The 21,183-nt window shown below is 41.9% G+C and overlaps 1 protein-coding gene across 1 annotated transcript in view; it reads left to right on the top strand.

Annotated features, from left to right (window-relative positions):
• The window catches only part of rxrba (retinoid x receptor, beta a), a 30,794-nt gene extending 11,216 nt beyond the window's left edge, over positions 1-19,578 (top strand). Inside the window, exons 7-12 of the mRNA XM_080735462.1 lie at positions 3,969-4,098; positions 4,729-4,861; positions 9,815-9,856; positions 14,954-15,045; positions 15,727-15,832; positions 16,651-19,578. Coding sequence (XP_080591588.1) covers positions 3,969-4,098; positions 4,729-4,861; positions 9,815-9,856; positions 14,954-15,045; positions 15,727-15,832; positions 16,651-16,798 — 651 coding nt within the window. The 3' untranslated portion in view covers positions 16,799-19,578. The remainder of the gene's footprint in view (positions 1-3,968; positions 4,099-4,728; positions 4,862-9,814; positions 9,857-14,953; positions 15,046-15,726; positions 15,833-16,650) is intronic.
• The last annotated feature ends 1,605 nt before the right edge of the window (positions 19,579-21,183 follow it).

The following is a 21,183-nucleotide window of genomic DNA, read 5'->3' as shown; positions in this document are numbered from 1 at the left end:
CTCTGATTTAGAACGCGTTTAGGCCGCCTAAATTACGTCATAAAAAATTATTGAGCGGTGCTAACCTTGAATTTCTCAATTGTATGAGTCATGTATTTTATCTATAATACATGAAAACAAACCACACTTTTAGACAGAGCGCTTTAATCACAGGGCCCTATCTAAAAGTGTGGTTTGTTTTCATGTATTATAGATAAAAAATACATGACTCATACAATCAGCAATGTCAGTTCTCTGAGTTTCATGAAACAAAATGTATAATAAACTAGACCAGGTCAACCTGGTTGTGCCAGACCCCCTGTCTGTCATCATCATTTATGACATCATGCCTTTTGTAGGTATGTCATCATCATGTCATCATCATATATACCCTTTATATAGAAAACCCGGACAGACCGACATTTGCTTATGTAGGCCTACCCATTTCATGGGTCTGGCAAACACACTGATAACAGATTTCACAAAACCGAATGAATCTCATCTCAGTAATGTTCTGACGGAACGTGATGTGCTTCTGAAGACAGTGAATCACGTGATTTCCTACTGTACTTTTCCTGCCACAAGTTGTATTAACTTTTCTCCAAAACAGATTATAATTATGTATAGATTATAACTAAATAGTATAAACAATAAAGAGCCACCTGCATGACAGAATCAAGACAGGACACAACATGACAGTGATATGCCAGATATGATGAGTCTGTCTACAGGGATTGCTGGTACTCAACCTTGCCCACAATGTCAAGACCATGGTGCTTCATTGATGGAATTGCAGCGGAAAGGGTCAGCAAATACCATACTAGTTTCATTATCTGAAAGAGTTCGGAGCGAGCCCCCGCATGCTCAGGCTGTATTACAACAACTCCATTGAAAGCACTCTGTCAGGCTGCTGTGTCACAGCCTGGTATGGCATCTGCACCATTAAAAAACGGAAAAGCCTACTGTATGTTGTGGTGCGTTGGGCCAAGTACATAATGGCTGGTGGGCTCTCCTCACTCCATGAGCCGTACGATGAGCAGTGTGTAGTCAACGCTCACTGAACAGGACAGTCACCACCCCAGTCACAACCTCTTCATCTCACTTCTACAGCCGTGGCTATGGAAGGAGGTCTAGTATCAAATGCAAGAGCACCAGCTTTCTGAACAGCTTCCTCCCGCCTCAGACTGTTGAACAAGGCCTGAACACCGCATGTCACCCGGCTGGCCTGCCACAATGGAACACTTTCTTTGACTGACTGTTTTTTCTATGTTGGATTGCCTACCTTCATGTGGATTCTTCCCCTATGAGACCCACTTTTCCTTTGAAAACTTGGAACTACAGTACCATGTGCCATGTGTGCCACTGTTATCTGTGAGGATTCTGAAATCACCTGACTCATTTTTATTTTTGGAATATTAATATATACAAAAAAAGATTATGCTGTCACTAATGAGGGTAACATGAGTTAAAGGAGTCATCCAGACCAAAACACATTTAGGGTTAAATCTGTCTTTTATCATACCCCTTTATACCTGCTTTATTCCATTTTTTTCATAGCTGCCCCTGTTGCTAGATTTCGGCTGCCCCTGTTGCTAGATTTCGCAGGCCCTCTCATAACTAACAGAGTGTATAGCCTTTATACTAGTGCGGTTATTTCTTCAGCTTCAAAGTTATTTTTTTTTTATTGGATTGTGTTTACACAACGTCCTGAGACCAACCAAACCACTGTTTTGACCTCACAGGCACCCTTACTTGTCAAACCGACCCCTCCCTCCCCTCCCTTTCTAGCCTCTCCTCTCCCTGCTCTGGTGCAGAGCAGAAGCCGTTTGACAAGTAAGGGTGCCTGTGAGGTCAAAACAGCGGTTTGGTTGGTCTCAGGACGTTGTGTAAACACAATCCAATAAAAAAATACTAACTTTGAAGCTGAAGAAATAACCACACTAGTATAAAGGCTATACACTCTGTTAGTTATGAGAGGGCCCGCAAAATCTAGCAACAGGGGCAGCCGAAATCTAGCAAAAGGGGCAGCTATGAAAAAAATCGACTAAAGCAGGTATAAAGGGGTATGATAAAAGACAGATTTAACCCTATATGTGTTTTGGTCTGGATGACTCCTTTAACTAGACCAAATGTTCCGCCCCAGGATAACGGATGATTCTTTGGTCAAAATAATCGTGGTATGAAATTCAAATACTTCGGCTTTGCCGAAATAATTAGTATAGGGTCATAAACAAAAATCTAGAGGCAAATAAGATCACTGGTTGCCTAACTGACGACCACCAGAGTCATCAGGCTCTGGTGGCAGAGCTGGTTCTGTCCAGAGATGGTTCCGTCCTCTGTATGGTGTAAAGGTCAGGACACACGAAAACCTTATATAGTCTGAGCAGACCTCTAGACTGACATCATACACAACACAAAGAATATTGCCATGCATGCCTATCAACACTGATTCGCGCAGGCGCCCTTACAGGAATTAGTTTGCACCGCTCACTTCGCACGGTGATGATGACACAAGTCCGTTAGACCAATGAAACACTTCGATTCTGTTGATCTGTCCATGATGTCATAGTCACATAGGCACCCGATTGGTTAACTCTGATTTAGAACGCGTTTAGGCCGTGTAAAATACGTCATAACACGTTTAGGCCGCCTAACCTTGAATTTCAAAATTGTATTAGATTAATATTCACTTATAAGCGATAACATAACCACACTTTTAGACTTTTAACAATAACTAAAAACACAAAAGAACTATAAATAATAAATGTGTTCCTATATATTTTATATATATATATATATATATATATATATATATAGCTTTTTTTCTGTTTCTTTTTTTTTTAAATCTTTTTCTTTTACCATTCTCCCTTTTTTCTTTTCCTTTTCAATCCTTCTTGAACTGTTCTCTACAAGATATCATATCCTTATGATACAATTCTAGAGTAAAAGATAAAGATATTATTTAATATCTTCAATTTAAAAGGGAAAAACATTTATGATTGCCAGACCCATGAAATGGGTAGGCCTACATAAGCAAATGTCGGTCTGTCCCTTTTCTATATAAAGGGTATATATGATGATGACATGATGATGACATGCCTACAAAAGGCATGATGTCATAAATGATGATGACAGACAGGGGGTTGGCAGAACCGGGGTCTGGCACAACCAGGTTGACCTGGTCTAGTTATTTAAAGAAAAGGCTTGAAAATCAAAGTCCACAGTATATCATACTCCCTAAATATTTTTGCACTGCTCACTTCGCACGGGTGCGATTTTCTAGGACCCCATTACAAACCCTTACAGGTCGTTTCAGAACAGCCACAAGGAACCCTGAGGGTCCTAGGATACCACTTTGAGAACCACTGCCCCAAGTTGTTTTTGTAGTCTTGGTTTGGTGAGGGGGTTCCACGCTCAGTTACAGAAATGTAAGGGTCCATTTGGTACCTCCTCCTCAAGGGAGACCCGCAACCACTCACCCCTTTTTCTTTTTCTCCTGATTTGGACCCTACATCAGTGGTCTTCAACAGGGGGTCCGGGACCCCTAGGGTGTCCTCAGAGTTACTACAGGGGGGGCCACCAAATCCTTGTGTGATAAGATAATTATTTTAAATTAACAACTTGAACCCTCGCATCCCTATACTCCTAGTCTGAGGAGAACTTTAGCCAAAAATAGCAGATCTACAAGCTCTCAACGCCAGCGCGAGGTGTTGAGAGCTTGTAGATCAGCTATTTTTGGCAAATAGGTTTGGTGTAGAGGTAAAAGAGAGCTGACCAAGTTCAGAGTTAAAGGTCAAGTTTACTATATGTAGAGGGGGGGGGGGGGGGGGGGGGTCACTGCTTCATCTCCCTCTCAGCTAAGGGGTCCTTGGCCTGATAACGTTGAAGACCCCTGCCCTACGTGAAAGCCAAGACTTTGTCTTGCCGATATCGGGTGGAAAAGTAACTCGGTTGGAGTTGAGCCTCTCTGCTCTGTGTTCCTTGTGCAGCCCAACGACCCCGTCACCAACATCTGCCAGGCAGCGGACAAGCAGCTGTTCACCCTGGTGGAGTGGGCCAAGAGGATCCCCCACTTCTCTGAGCTGGCCCTGGACGACCAGGTCATCCTGCTGCGCGCCGGTACGCTTTACAGTCAGTCTCACTGGTCTAGTCTAGGGATGGGACGATAAGCGATATTAATGTTTATCGTGATAAGAAACACTCACGATAATCGCATCGTGGAGATTTAATTTATCGTGATATCGTCCTCCGTTATGCACTGGGATCAATTAGCATTTTATTTGCAGAGCTGCATATCCGGTACCACTTATAATATACAATATACAATACTTTTTTTTCACTATCAAATATCTTTGCCAAAAAATAGCTGATCTACAAGCGTTGAGACGCGTTGTGAGCTTGTAGATCTGCAATTCTTTTTCCAAATGTTCCGCCCCAGGATAATGGATTTTGATTATCGCGATGCAAGCTTGTAGATGGTCTATTTCCACTATTAATGTTTTTTTTTCTTTTCTTATAAAGTTATTAAACATGTCAGTCATTTCCTTTAGGTTATTTGTCACATCTGTAACGGCAACTTCAAAGACTAAAAAGCTAGTCATGTTACCAGTGTCCAATGACAAAAAACACAATTAAATTGTTAATCGCCTTCATTTGTGTGAAAATTATCGTCATGTAAACAAAATTAATTTTCCTGACAGCCCTGATCTCGGGTTTAAATTGATTTGTTGTTGCCACTGCCACCTCCAGGCTGGAATGAGCTGCTGATCGCGTCCTTCTCACATCGCTCCATCTCGGTCAAAGACGGCATCCTATTGGCCACGGGTCTCCATGTCCACAGGAACAGTGCCCACAGTGCAGGGGTGGGCGCCATTTTTGACAGGTAACACGCACGCATGCACAGCAGACATTCACACACACACACACACACACACACACATGCACACACACGCACGCACCTACACCTGACACACATCATGCACACATACTACACACATGCATATCATATACTTACATGCAGGGTTTCCTGCAGGAAAAAGGCTTGGCCAGTTGGTAGGCTAGGGGGGGGGAGACTCTGGCGCGCGCGCATTGCACGCGTGCCGACACATTTTACTTCATTCATTCATTCGATTTAACGAATTCCCTTAATTTTGATAATTCTTAATTTTGCCCTCAACATAGGAGAAGTTGCTTAAACAAACACAAACGCAAAAGTATAGTTTGTTTTGCACATTTAGGAGGAATTTTGCTTAACTTTGACCAGACTCTTGGCTGGGTGCTACAGATTTTAGGCAGGGTGACCCGCCTGGCCAATAAAGTGCTGCAGGAAACCCTGACATAGATACCAGACTTGCACGCAAACAAATACATGCTCTCAGATACATTCTCTCTCTCTCTCTCTCTCTCTCTCTCTCTCTCTCTCTCTCTCTCTCTCTCTCTCTCTCTCTCTCTCTCTCCCTCTCTCACACTTGAGCTGGGCACGAAGAGTTCCATTCTAAATGCTGAAAAGGTCTTCCATTGAAGTTCATGGTCATCTAATGGATGGTTATATCACTTTTTCAACCAACGACATCATCCACCATCCGTTAACCACATAAACCTTAGCGTCCCTATGTTGGGCACGTCACAAAAGGCCATCATAGCAGATATATGTGCTTGCGACACGTTGTGGGCTTGTATATAGGCTATTTTCGGCCAAGAGATGTGGTGTAGAGACATATCAAAGAAAGCAGGAGGCCAAGTACTGAACCCTGGCGTACCATCAATGAAGTATATCGTCTCTGTCGGGTGGAAACCTCATATGTCCAAAACTGTTTCTTTTCAGGATTCAAATTCAAAAACATCAAAAGTAGCAGATTTGTTTCGAGCTTATGGATCTGCTGCTTTTGATGCTTTTGTGTGACGCTGTAGTGTGATCAAGTTTTACGAAAGAACACAAAAAGTTTAAATATGGAAATAGGAGGTTTCTGCCCGACAGCAACAACATAGTGTTTGAGTGGTTAAAAAGCACCAGAAACGCCATGTTTCAGTGTGAGGTGTTCCAAATGTTGAATATCTTGTTTTGGAATGGAATTCTTCATCTATTTCTGACAAACAACAACATTGGTGGAGTTAGCTATTGTGCCTAGGGATGCTTACAACCTGCCTAAATATAAAATGTATTGTAGAAATGATATATATTTTAGTGCTGGGCGATATGTGACATACACAATGAGTGATATCTTATTTATGCACCAGACACGATGGTATAATATAATATTGATGTTATGCTTAAATCCAGCCAGGAGCAACACTCAAGTTGGTACACAGGGTTACGTTGAATAGACATATGGGCTCTAATGCCCCCAGCGTGTCGCGGGTTCGAATCCCGATCCTGACGACCTTCGCTGTGTGTCACTCCCCGTCCGTCTCCCTGTTTCCTGTCTATCTACAGTGTACTATCAATCAAAGGCAGAAAAGCCCCAAAATAAAATAAAACTAAAGGACACAGTAGACGGCAGAGGACGTTGGCTAATTCTTCAATCTTTGGTGAAAGACATATACAATGTCTCAATGATCTCGTTATTGAATGGGTCAACATTGATTTGTAAAGATCTAACCAGTCATATATCTGTATATATTGCCCAGCACTCAAACTCAACGTTGATTAATTGTTTGTGGTTGCTCTAGTTGAACTGCTAAGTATTGTTCAGTGCTGTGTTCTCATCTCTGGTTGGCTGCAGCTGTGTTCTTGGTGGGCTCTGATTGGCTGTGACTGTTACTGCTTTAGAACTGGCTGGAAGGTGACATTGCATGCCAGGAGGCTGGTGACTAATGCTTACCTTGTAGAGAAATGCGTGCGCGCACACAATCACACACCCACACAGACACACACACACTCTCAAATACAAAAAACTGATACATACAAACTGTCTAACACACCCAAAATCACATGCACACACACACACTACGCAAGTCAACCTACGATGGAACTGAAGCAACTTGCACATGTCCTGTACAGCAGTGGTTCTCAACCAGAGGGGTCCCCAAACTATTCTGGGGGGTCCCCAGATGATTAACTTAATGTGCAACATTGTTTTCTCACTCAACAGTAAACAAACCAACATAAAGTTTAAGTGTATAGAGGGTATCTGCACATTTCTAAAGTGACAATTTAAGGACGTTTTAATTCCTCTAAAATGACAAATTAAACTAACACGAGGCATCGTGAGCATGTAGATCTGCTATTTTCACAATAGAACCGTGTTATACAAAATGTAATTCTTCAACTGTTAGTGCTCATCAGGGTGGGGGGTCCCCAGTTAAAATATGATTATTTTGGGGGTGAAAAGGTTGAGAACCACTGCTGTACAGTACATATGCATCAAACATACATGTACATGACGCCCCTTCTCTTATTCTGAAAGACGTGAAAACGCACACAGGCGTTTCGTTCACCCACTTGTAATCTTTTTCATATGTTGGAACAGAGCATGCCGTGAACATAGCTACGCGGAAACCGTCAACTTTGAACCTCAGACCCCCCCAACCTCATCACAAAGTGTCAATGCACTGTTAATTACACTGTAATTACATTGTTACACAATGGCTTAATTAATATTTTTATACTTATAAAAAGAATAAAAGCTAAAACAACTCTTGAGCAGGGTGAAAACAAGCTATCTGGGCTACCTGGTTTCCCTACTCAAACCTTTTGTCTTTTACCCTCCGTTCTCTCGAAGCAGGACCTTTGTTTCAGATTGACAGCCGCCTGGGAAATCCCACTATTATCTTCATCATTTTGTTTTCGGGTTGATAATTATAGTTTTTCCTTTTCCCCACTATGCAGATCTGACCTTAACATGTAGTGTCGCTGCCTTTCTTCTAATCACACGGCTTTCATTAATTTAGTTGTATTATCCGTGACAGATTTTCTTGCGCGTTATGTTGCTTCTTGCTTTTTTCCCTGCTGTCGCAGAATTGGCTTTTTTTTTTTTTTTTTTTTTACATAACCCCCCCCCCCTCCCTGCTGAGATTCACTACAGGTCTGTGAATAATGTGTCACAAGCACTTCACGCCCCCTAGATGTTCTTGAAGCAGGTCTGCACTGCATAACTATAGTATACAGTATATAAGATATCGTCGTTGTCGGGTGAAAACCTTGTATGTCCAAAACCGTTCGTTTTGCATTTATCATTTAAAAATGATTCAAACTAGTGAAAACAGCCGATCTACAAGCACACAACGCCTCGGCGTTGTATGCTTGTGCGACGGCCTTGTATGATGAAGCAGGGCTTTACTTTGCGAAAGAACGTACACATTTGAAACTTGGAGATACAAGGTTTCCACCCGATATGCTTCTATAACTTTTCACCAAAAAAAAGCGGAGTCTCCTAAGGTTCCCACAGAGGCTAAAATCCAATACAAAAACAATTGAGGCGGGAGACCAAAGTAACAAACTATTGGCAAAGAAATCTTACAATGCGTTTCGCGTACAAAAACTCTTTCTCAGGCCTACCACTGCTGCCTGAGGAAGAGGTCTCGGACTCGGAACACATTGTCTGTATGATTTTTAAGCCAATTGTTTGTTCATATGTATACAGTTTAAAGGTGGAACTTCGCCGATGTTTTAACCTGTCCTGAAATCTATGATTCTATTATTGTGAGGAGGACATTTGAAAATAGGACAAGATATACTTCTGAATGTGCTCTGTTTGTCGAGAGCTCTACTCTTCTCGAGCTTAGAAAATATTGTTGCTGTCGGGCAGAAACATGTTTGTTTTTTAATCTAAATTGGATCATAATAAGTAGAGAAAATAGTAGATCTGCAAGCTCACAATGTGTCACGGTGCGTAGTGAGCTCTTAGATATATATATTTAAAAACAAATCTTTTCACCTATAATGACATGCGCAAAATAGGGATGCCAGGTTGAAAGTGATTAGGTCTGTCAATAACAATAAAAACAATAACGACATCGGATCCATTGGAACACAACGGTAGTTTTTTTTTTTCATTGCCTGACATCTTACATTTTTTTGCTGTCGCATAGAAACCTTATCTCCATATTCTTTGTAAATTAACGCCCTTAAATTAACTTGATCTTACTAGAGCATCGTGGGCCTCGTGGCCCGTTTTGAGCTTGTCGATCTGCTACTTTAGTTGTCTTTGAATTTGAATCCTGAAAAGTAAAGAGAGAAGAGAAAGTAAAGAGAGTAAAGAGTTTTTGGAGGTTTCCACCCGACAGACGATGTAAAACGACGCATATTTGAGGAGTTTTACACACAGGCTGGAGGTGATTTTCTAGAGCGAGCTGCCCATAGAGCGTAGTGGGAAGAGTTATGTTGCAGTTCCTCTTTAACTAAATGGGTAAATTAGTTTAATTCAGTCAAATCTTTATCTTTCCAATCCAGACTGAACCCTGCCTGAAGTATTTTCTATCTGCTTTTGTTTGTTTGTTTTTAATGATAATTAATTTAGCTTTTCTTTATTTTATTTTGAACATTTCACTCCCCTTATTTCTGTCTTTCAGACAGACTCAGTTGGTAGACAGTCTTAGGGAGAGAGGACCCTGGCTGACCCTAGGTCAACCATACCATTGGACAGTAACATTCGTAGTGTTAATTTAACTCTTAACAGTGTAAAGATGTTATTCTTTTCCACTTTAAGAGTTAAATTAACACTTGGGATTTTACATTGTCTCTGGACAATGACCTATTATTTAACACAAAGCTCATCAGGGGCAATAAACTGAAAAGACAAATGACAAGCAGCCAGACAGTGGAAGGTCCAATGTGAGAACACTGTGTACAACTGTGTAATGACATTTTAATAATGCCTTGTGATTGGATACACAGGGACAGTGCGCACAATGCTGAGGTTGGGGCCATATTTGACAGGTAAATACGTCACTACACACACACACGCACACACAACAAAGCAAATGCACACACAAAAACAAATACAGAATCATCATGGTTTCCTTTTGGAATGTTTGAAGACGTTAGAAATGCAGGGAATTCAGGAATCTCTCCTGTGTCCGAAAAGGTACTATGCACATCTCTACTCTTATTTTCTTCACACGTGGGGTACTGATTAGTTTTCTATTGTGACATTCGTGCTGAGAAATCTCATCATTTAACCTGGTTGACCTACGTATACTGACATGTTTGGTTATGTGGACACTGGAAAGTGGGATAGTGGAGTGTCATGCTGCGTTCACACTAACGGCGCCAAGAGCTACTAAACATCCACGCGTGGTCGCTGAGTCACCCGTTGCTAAAAATGCTCAAAATAAAATAAATAATATTGTGTAAAAAAGCAGCAGATGCCATAGCACCCCAAATCATCACTTCACACTGGACTTCAAGCAACTCTGACTTCAGAATGTTGACATTTCTGTGTTATAAATCCTTGTTTTGAGTGGTCTCGTGTAATATTCTTTATTGCCCCTGTTCCTCACTTTTATTTAACCAATTTGTAGCCTCTTAATGGTATAACCTGATGAAGATGTATTGACATCGAAATGTCACACCCTGAGTTTTGCTCCAGTGCCTTCCTTCTTCTACACATACCAGTCCCGCTCCTGAGATGCACCGGACCAGCCTGAATTGGGCTTGAAACGTGGTGTAAACCCCTTTGTTCGTTGCTAAACACTTTTGTTGGCATCATCAAGTGTTTGTCTGTCCTCATCTACTGCCAGTGCCAGGTATTACAAAAAGACACATGGCCAGGCGGTATTTAATTATTATTATTATTTTTAATGCGATGCGTTCCTTAGTTGGTGTTGGGAAAAAAAGTTTGTTTTGACCAAAAACTCAATCTGCGAAAAGAATCTGAGATAAATTTATTTTTCCAAATCCAATAACCTGGAAGTGAATGTGGGAAAACCTTTTGGGATGAACACAGCAGAGCTGAACCGGGGTACTTTTTTGATACACGCGCCAATAGCAGTAAATTTGTCTTTTTTTAGTGTCGTTGGCTTCCATTGAAAATGACTTGTAGCCTGTCACTTTGTCGCTGCCTGTGTGAACGCAGCATTACAGTTTGTAGTCCTAAAATGTGGAAGTGAGTTCGCAATTGGTTTCCTCACCAAATGTATTTATTTTAACCATAGGGTTTTCGATATATGCAGAAAATAAGGTCTGCGGTTGGTATAAGCATATAAGAGTCTTCATGTTACGACATAAATAACAGCCGTTAATCAGGAACCCATTTAGACCTGAAGCTAATTGTAGAAACGCCTTCTAAATCCTAACCTAGGTTTTCTGGGAAAACATCAAAATTATAATTATTCATTGACATTGCATGTTGATAATAGAGTATCAACTTATGTACACAGATGGTGTCCCCCTTTGGAAGGTAAAAAGACGTACATCAGGTCTAAATGGGTTAAAGATTTGTTTTTTAAGCTATTATGTGATTTAAAGATGTATATCATTTCCCTGTGTGGTTCACAAATCGTGAACCCGATAATTTATTTAAAACCGAATGCAAAAATTCCATTGGAAATCTACAGTTAACCCATAGTGGAGGTGGGTTGGTATGCAAAAAGACTTCAACACTGCACACCATTATATTGATCTGGTTTTGTGTGTGTGTGTGTGTGTGTGTGTGTGTGTGTGTGTGTGTGTGTGTGTGTGTGTGTGTGTGTGTGTGTGTGTGTGTGTGTGTGTGTGTGTGTGTGTGTGTGTGTGTGTGTGTGTGTGTGTGTGTGTGTGTGTGTGTGTGTGTGTGTGTGTGTGTGTGTGTGTGTGTGTGTGTGTGTGTGTGTGTGTGTGTGTGTGGGGGGTTAGGGGTCTGGTTTAGATCCCTGGACTGGTTTGGAAGATCTGTGTGGGAATTTGGGAGGGTGAACAACCTTTCCCTCCTTCAGCAAATTGCTGAAAATCGGGCAGAAACCTCTCATCTCCATATTCTATCTGTGTGTGTGTGTGTTGTAAATTAACGGCATACTACAGCATCATGCAGCGGTGTTAAAAGTAGCAGATCTGCATGCTAGAATCGCAGCCTGAAAAGTAAGGGTTTTGGATCGGGGTTTCCACCCGACAGACTAAATAGTCCCACGGTCCTCCTGGTACTTAACACTCTGTTCTGTGCCGACAGTATAATTTTAAATAATAAACTGAATTTCCCGATGTTAGGATAAGGAGTTGGTGTGATTTGGAAAAGCAAAAAAGCTCAAGACTTAACCTCCATTATTACCGCATGTCATGCACTCATGAGTCGTCATGCTTTTCCAGAGTGACATGTGGCTGAATTAAAAATGTGTTTATAAATTAGGTTACCGGCGTAATCAGGTCGGAAGTCGGCGCCGATAGGAAAGACAAGCCCTGTGTTTGGCTTCAGTGGGAGGTTTCATCTTAAACACAGGAGCCAGTCTCTCAGCACAGCTGTTGGTCAGGGTTCTTCAACTTTTTCAAACCAAGGACCCCTTAGCTGAGAGAGAGGGGACCCCTGCTACATATTGTATAAAATGTGATTAAACCTTTTCATAGCTTCATAGACATTTCATAGGCAGCACTATCATGTGTATGTTCAGACATTTAACCATGTGTATATATACTGCTCAAAGAAATGAAAGGAACAAAATGTTCCCTTAATTTATTTGAATTTATTTGAGTGTAGTATACTATATTACTGCTCAAAGAAAGCTGAAAGAATTAAGGGAACATTTTGTTCCCTTCATTTCTTTGAGCAGTGTATATACCCCCATACTATGTAAGCCTGACCGTTGGCTCTGTACTTGGTCTACTCTTTTCTGGCTAATGTTGCCCCCAGAATAGGGATGCTACCCCCAGGCAGCCGGCATGGTGGTCCGGGCACCCTAGGCTGCAATGCCAGCCTGACAGTCGTGGGTTCGAATCCCGTTCCCGACGGCCTTTGCTGCGTGTCCCTGCCCATCATCTCAGTTTCCTGTCAGTCCACTGTCCTATCAATGGGGCTGTTAAGTATGACATCATTTTGTAGGCAGAGGAGCATTTCTGCCCCCAGTTTCCGTGAATCTTTTTACTATTTTTACTATTTACACATTTTTCTTCTCTTTGTTGTTGAAAGGAAAGTGTTAGAATTATACTTTAGTCGTTATTTTTGTCTCGGATCTGTTGAAAATAGCGAGGGACAGAAAATGCTCTGGGGGCAGATTCTCCTCTGCCTACAAAATGATGTCACGGCTTAAAAGCCCCATAAAGGCATAAAAGCCCAAAAATAAATCTTTGAACAAGAAATACAATAGAAATCGGGATGCTAGGGTTCTCGGATGACCTCCTGTTAAAGACCACTGTCCTAATGGATCGAGCAGTGGTGATGCGTGTGCTTTGGCTTCATGGAACCGCCTCACTGAGACTCTTTGACGACCAAATCAACAAGCGGTATCTGCATATTATAAACCAGTGTTTCTCAAACTTTAAATGTCAGGGTCTCCCCTTAACTCTGACAGTGTACACATCTAACAGGTTTGTTTGGTTCCATTTGTACACTGTCAGAGTTACAGACTTGTAAGGGGTCAATTTAGATCCCCCTAAAAGAACCCACAAAGTCCCTGGAATCTAATCTAAACTATAGTGTCCTTGTGTTGCATTTCTGGAGATCTTGGTGAAAACAATTTAATAGCACCATCTTGAGGCCAGTTGAACTAACATGTTTTGTGGGTTTGGTCATTTGTAAGGACCAGTGCTGTGTGTTACACAGTGAAGATCTGTTACAGGTTAGGTATGATGAATTATTTTGCGTATGACGCCATTATGTGCCGAAAATAGCTGATCTACAAGCTCACAACGCAGTTTATATGAGTCTCTGTTGTGGTCACCGGTTCTTCAGAGCACTGGGACAATAGTGAGCACAGCATGCTCAAACTTGTGGGAAATTAAACAGCAGAGTAGAATGTCATATTTACAAGCTATCAACACTTTGCAATGGTACATCATGTTAGCGTGTAGTGCTGTTCTTCTTAAGCATGCGCCATCGCACAATTGTTTTGTATACATTACGTAGAGGCACAGGTTCGTGTCTCCGATGTGCGTGGCTCCCACCACAATGCATACTTTCAACGACACTTTGTATCTTTGATTGGCACAAAATAATGATGATGCCAACATTGTTGTTCATGGTAAACTAATCGCTTTCAACCACAGTCTGTGAAGTATTTGACTGACATCTAAAGCCGACTAGGGACGCTAATGTTCTATGTAACTATGATACTAAAACATTAACAGTTTACATGTTAGCCATGGCCATGGTGGCACAGACAGTTCTTTCTGCAAAGACCAAGGAGGCGCTTCTATTTCTTGATGTCTTGTATGTAGATGCGTACTTCTTGAAGGGAGATAAACATCCAGAGCAGTGGTTCTCAACCTGTGGGACCCCCGGGGGGGAGGGATGAAGTGACAATTTTAGGACTTAAGACATTTTTAATACAGTAAGAAGGGAAGAAAGACTTTTACTGCATCAAAAGTAATCAACAAACACACAGGTCAAACATATTATGTATTATATGTTATATAACATATTATGATAGCTGATCTTAGATCTTAGATCAGCTATCTAAGCGTTGTGAGATCTACAATCTCAGCGCCTCGCAACGCAAAGCATTATGAGCTTGTAGATCATCTGTTTTCTCAATTTCTATCTGAATAACAGAGTCAAACTAAATGTAACGCCTCAACAATTTCAAGTCCTCAACAAAGTCAGGGTAGTGCGGTCCCCAGTTGAAATACCGGTAGGATTATTTTGGCAGGTCGCGGCCTGAAATGGGTTGAGAACCAACTACTGTTGACTAGATGTTTCCATTTATTACACTTTAACTGAGAACTGAGTCTGCGCTTTCTCCTTCCTCTGTCCTTTCCTGCCCCCATCTCTCTGTCCTCTCGGCCTCCCCCTCTTTAATTTGTGTCTCCGTGGTTTTGTCTCCACTCCTCACACTCCATTCTCATTCTTCACCCTCTCCTCTATTCCCTCCATCCCTCTGTCTCTGTTCTGTGTGGTCCACGCGTGTCCAGGGTTCTGACAGAGTTGGTGAGTAAGATGAGAGACATGCAGATGGACAAGACAGAGCTGGGCTGCCTCCGAGCCATCATCCTTTTCAATCCAGGTTAGCCTGCACTGCACTCACATGTTAGGGCAGGGGTCTTCAACGTTTTTACAGGCCAAGGACCCCTTAGTCGAGAGAGATGAAGCAGGGACCCCTGACAACCCATAGATTCCATATAGTTTCATTGTTTGACAGCATAATCATCAGTGTATTTTGGAGCTTGTAGATCTGATATTTTTGGCTAAAGTTCTCAGAATATGGACGCTAGGGTTCAAGAGGTTAATATAGAAAAGGAGAAAAAAAAATCCCCCGGACCCCCTGTGTTAGGGTGCAGCACTTCAATCAAACTCATTGATTTAATCTGTTATATAAACTTTTACATTTTCTTTTTTAAATACAGTAGCACATTTTTTTAAAATGTTTTCTATATTTTTACGCGTCAATGTTGTGTGACGGAAAGTTTAAATGGTTCTTAACAAGAGGACGATTCTACAAACGCATTCTAAATCCTGACTTAGGTTTTTCTTTTGCATCAGCTTTACACAGTCTATTTCATCACTATTATTTTAAAATGGACTTGATGATACTTGGTTGACACTGCAAGGGACATGAAGACACATGGCTAATAGTATGCACCTTGAATGTGATTTTGTCATGTACAGTATGTGAGCTACAGTAGGTATGCTTGATCATGCCTGATAAAAATCGTGTGTGTGTGTGTGTGTGTGTGTGTGTTGGCAGATGCCAAGGGCCTGTCCATCCCCAGTGAGGTGGAGCTGCTCAGAGAGAGAGTGTACGCTTCTCTGGAATCCTACTGCAAACAGAGATACCCCGACCAGCAGGGCAGGTGATGATGACACACAGCTCCTTGCATACGTACAACATACATGCAGTGGTGGAATGGTCGTAGAACAGGGTATTATTACCACGACGTGTGGCCAGTAATGACTTGCGCCAGCAGAGCGCGCAAGTACTGCGATCGGCTGGGTGTGTGTGTCGTGTCCTTCTTTGTTTAAACCCGTAGCCCAGTCAGGGACCAGCATTTCTGGCAACGTCCTCATTAACGGCCAGTGAGGGACCAGCATTCCTGGTGATTTCAGCATGTGATGTCACTGGCATCGCCAGTGGTAATGCCAGGGGTGAGCGCCCCTCATGGCGCGCTCTGCTGGTGCACAAGTAGGCTTGTGCACAAGACTCAAGTTGGCACCTCGGCAGAGTGCGCGCGCTAGGGAAAGGACGAAATGAACGTTTCACATCACGATTATTGTGACCAAAGAAACAACACCAAGCCTATAATAAGTTATTACACTATTTAGCTAATATCCTGTTCTGAGCTTAGTCCCAAGACAAATTCTCAGTAAATGGAATAAAACCACAGGAGCTCTTGCCTGGCTCCAGCCCACAGACCCGCACAACGGTAACAACGAACAACGGTACAGAAGGCTATATGTATGTACACAATCACTCTGCACTCTGCTGTGCGGACTTGCACGCAGCCAGAAACAGCGAGGGTCTGTCAGTCAAACACAGCCCCTCCCACCAATCCCCTCTCCTTTGAAATCGCTTACAATGGGGACAATGTCAGACTCAAGCTTCAGCGCCGAGTCTGAAATCAGGCTACTGGAGCTCAACTCTATATCTGAAATGTACGCCTGTTGTCCTCAGGTTCGCCAAGCTCCTCCTCCGGCTCCCAGCGCTTCGCTCCATTGGCCTGAAATGCCTGGAGCACCTGTTCTTCTTCAAGCTGATTGGTGACACGCCCATCGACACCTTCCTGATGGAGATGCTAGAGGCGCCGCACCAGCTCCCCTGAGAGAGGTTCATTCTCAGTCCGGTTCTCGGTCTGCTCGAATCCCAAGCTGCCACCGGGATTTCCGACACACTTGGTTGTTCGTCATCGATTATGATTGGCCCCTCGCCCCGGAGGCTTCACTTGTACTGCAGCGCCCTCATCTGGTTCTGTTTGTCCCAGCACTCATACACACACGTCCATACATGTACACACACCCCTTGTAAACCTGTACATCCTTTTCACGCACACACACAGACATACACAGACAGACTGATGCACACACGCGTGTAACGTGTGAGTCTTGTCTCGCAAACACACACGTACACACGCCTTGAAAACCAACAGGGCTCCAGACTGAATATAAATGGTTTGCAATGGTTTGCATCCATTTAACTTGGCTTTGTAACGATTTATTTCTATGGGTCCCACCAGTTATAGACTTTCAATACTATTAAACGTTATTTTTCTCGATTTGAGCAACAGTGCAGGAGTGTTGCTGTGTCTTATGGTTGCACCGAAACAGGCCACAGTGTAATGATCATTAGGATATCAGGTTAAATATAGCCCAGAATCTGGAGGTGTTATTGACTTGACCGCCGTGTTTCACCAAAATTGATGACGGGAGACTTTGGAAGGTAATTGATGGACAAAATTGCAATCCAGCAGGACTCTTTGGAGGCCCTGTATTTGGAATGAGTGTACTTTAAATCCTTTGACGAGGAGCCATTGGAGTGGGAAGTCTGACGTAGCGTATCTTAAAGATGCTGCAGTTAAAAATGCTCCTAGTTGGATCTTGGAACCAAGCTGAACATCAACCAAACGTTTTAACCGTGAACACATCAACCTCTGGAGTCCCAGTACTCCATGGCACCATCCAGTACTATTCCATTGGAATACCGGGAAACAAAATGGAGCAATCCCGAATCGGGTTACGTTTTCAATTCCTGATTTGTTATGGAACTTGAAAAAGTACTTGAAAATGTTGTACTGTGTTGCTGTTTTTGTGGTCAACTGGCATTGGTAGGAATATGATTTTCTAGATATGCCCCAATACCATTTTACTTTTTTGTTTTAAAATAACTCGGGCTATATTTCCCTTTTGCGCTGGTGGGACCAATGTGAAAAACGCAGTGCACCAGCGCAGCCAGTAGGAAGTGTTGTACCTGATTTGTACTTGGTTGCGCGCAGGTGGTGTTGTGCGGGAGAACACGGCTGATCTACAAGCTCACAACGCGTCAACAGTGCGCTGTAGGCAGCGTTGAGACTGAGAGCTTGTATAGAGTTGACTGTTTTAACTAAGCGTGCGACACGATGTAACCGAGTATGAATCAGCTGTAACTCGGGCTTTAGTCTGGAGCTCTGTCCATGCTCAAATGACACAGCTCTGAACGACCATAATGCTGTCTGAAACACACACACACACACACACACACACAATTTCCCACCCATACCCAGTTTCCACCTTAGGGGGTTAAGACTCAAGGAAATTCTGTCTCCTTTTAATCACACAGAAACGGTAAATGTCTTAAGTTTATTCTAAGTTAGCTTTCGGTTGCCCCATTCCCCATCATCTCGGAGTGGGTTTTTATTATTTTTTGCTTCTTGCGATAAACTGGTAGACTATTCTCCCTCTTGCTGTTAACTGGGTTTCATTTGTTACACGACGCTTGCTGTATCTCTGTATATTATACTCATCGCCAGCCAGTTAGTTACTTGTGTATAGTTTATAGCTTTAGAAATAAAGAAAGAAACAAAAACAGGTGCGTAGCATTCACAGTCAACACGTCAAAATAGCTTCTTACTGATTGGTCATCACGAGGCGTCTTGTCTGACAGGCAAGACCTGCCTCTCCGATCGACTTCATCCAATCTGCCGTTGACGTTTGAATATTTGAATTTGCTTTTGTTTTGTTAATTTTCCCTTGAATACTTGCGCTGAAACTTTTGAGTTTCTCCTTTTTTGTTTTTTCGAAGTACTGTACTCATGAAATGAGAGCTTTTTTTCTTTTTTGTTTTTTTGGTCCCCCAAGGCAATGAAATCAAGGAAATGGTGGTGGAGGCCACTTTGTTTGACCCCCCCCTCACCTCCACCCCACCCTGATGCGCACAGCGGGCTTTGTAAAAAAAGAAAAAAAGAAAACATTAAGAATGACTTGAATTGAATTATGTTTTGTTTTATCTCTGTTCTCTTCTTTCGTCCTCACTCTTTGTTTTGGCAGTTGGCTTACTTCTGTGCCAAAATGGCTAACGCAGTTACCATTTCTGGACAGGCGATATAGGAAGCTGTTCCAGCTTCATAACGAGACGAAAACAAATGTATTTTGCTTATACTTTCTTCATGCCCACACCTTGCCCTCTTCTACTTCTATGGTGGTCATTTATGCACTTTTTTGTGAGTTGGAACTGTGTTAAAAAAGAGAAAAAGAAAGAATCCCCGCCACCTCCCCTCTCCTGACCGTCCGTTTTAAGACAAACTGGGATTGACCTATCATGGCCTAGGAGGTACTATGTGTAGGTTTTAATTTTTAATAATTTTTAAGCGACACATCACCGTTCAGTCAGAGGTGATGAGTTGTTTTTTTAAGAGTTTGGCATCATTATTGGCCGTTACCTTCACAGACAAAAACAAGAGTTGTTTGTCTGTTCTTACCCTTAGCAGTCACTGACATACATCCTCGTTTCTTTCAAGATGTGATTATATTCAGTGTTTTAATAACTTTGTACACATTTTGCTGCCAATGTTGCATCACCATGGATGTTGATCTTTCCAAGTCATTTAAAAAATAAAAACAAAACATAACACACTTTTTGTTTTTTTGGCACATCAAGGATGGCTCTGGAGTGATACGATGGATTTGTATGTGATGTTTTTTGCAGAAATCCTAACACGTTCTCTCTGCTTGTTCATTCATATTAAGCGCATTAGTTCAGAGCGCAGAGACTCTGTATAGTTGACCTTGTTTGTCTGTGAATTATATGAAAAAGTATCTTTAAGGATGCAAAATAATGGCAGTTAACTTTATATCAGTGATATAGGTAGATAATCTCACTCTATGCACCCAGGGGTGAAAATACCTTGACTCATTATTATATCAGATATGTTATGCAAGCAAAATCAGGTTGCACAGGTTGTATGTTTTAACAGTTCAATAGAAACAGGAAATGTTTTTTTGTCTTTTTACAACCTTTCGGAGGCCATTTGTACCGCCGTCAACTCAAATAAGTATAGATCTTTGTCTCTCACTTGATGTCGACTCGTCGTCATGGCGCTGTCATTGAAACCGGTGCGCGCTAAGTCGCCTACTCTTACTTCCTGTTTGTCTTGGTGGTGTGATCCGATTGCCTGGTTTTACTTTTCATCATTTGCAGTTCAGTTGTGGGCAGCTGGCTCTTGAGCTTTTCCTTACTTTTTTCTTTTTTAAGAAAGGGTTCAAATGCAGCTACATAAAAACATAACCTTGGTATTTTAACACATTAAGACCTGGGGCCCATTGTACAAAATGCCTTCTAAATCAGAAGTTCCCAAACTTTTTTTTGTAATTCAAAGACGTTCAAAAATAGACTTACAAGCTGGCAGCGCTGTGAGCTTGTAGATCTGCTATTTTTGAATATCCAATGCAAAAAATCTACAATGCCACGAGATGACTTCCCCAGTTTTAATGGGTTTTAATGTGAACAATACTCGGGATTAAAGATTTTAAGTTCTACCACCTCTTGATTTGTTTTTGAGTGTTTGTTTCAAGCTGAGTAAAGATAGGTTTCGGTTTGGTTAGCGATTTAGAACGGAAACTATAGGCGATTGCACATTTTTGCAGTATCATTCTACAGGGCAGGGGGCGACTTTCGCCCCCATCAGGTGCTAAATATGGTCTTTTTCAGTCAAAGACTCTTTACATGTTTACGCCAATAATGCAAACACACAAATGCACACATTGAGCCAAGAGTATGCAAGTACTGTACGTGTACGCCACCACATCAGATTGACCCGTTTTGTTTTTCCACTCTTTGAACCTGAAGTCTGTGAAAAGAATTAATAAACATACATTTCTCTCTTAGCTTTTATTTTTCTCTTCACTTTATCACTATAGTTTTTTTTTTTTTTTTTTTTGCAGACAAGTGTAGCCAAATGCTTGTGAAGTTTGTTCAACCAAACTTTGGCAGTAGTTCTTAAAAGTTGGGTTTTGGAGACCCCCAGAGGTCCTTTTGAGTGGGTTCCCGGGGGTCCCCCAGCAAATGTAGTTGATATACCAACAAAATCAGTCTAACCACTCAAAAAAGCTCAGATAGGGGTCCAAATACCTATCAATTAGGGGGTCCTTGACATGAAAGTGTTTGAGAAACACTGTTCTGTTTTACCAGACCAGTGCAACAACCAGTCTTTTGCTCTGTTCTGAAACAAACAGTCCG

This window comes from Nannobrachium achirus (genome assembly GCF_963921795.1).
Source record: "Nannobrachium achirus genome assembly, chromosome: 10".
Taxonomy (NCBI): Eukaryota; Metazoa; Chordata; class Actinopteri; order Myctophiformes; family Myctophidae; genus Nannobrachium; species Nannobrachium achirus.
The sequence above is the reverse complement of the archived record's forward strand: the minus strand, read 5'-3'. Positions and strand labels throughout refer to the sequence as shown.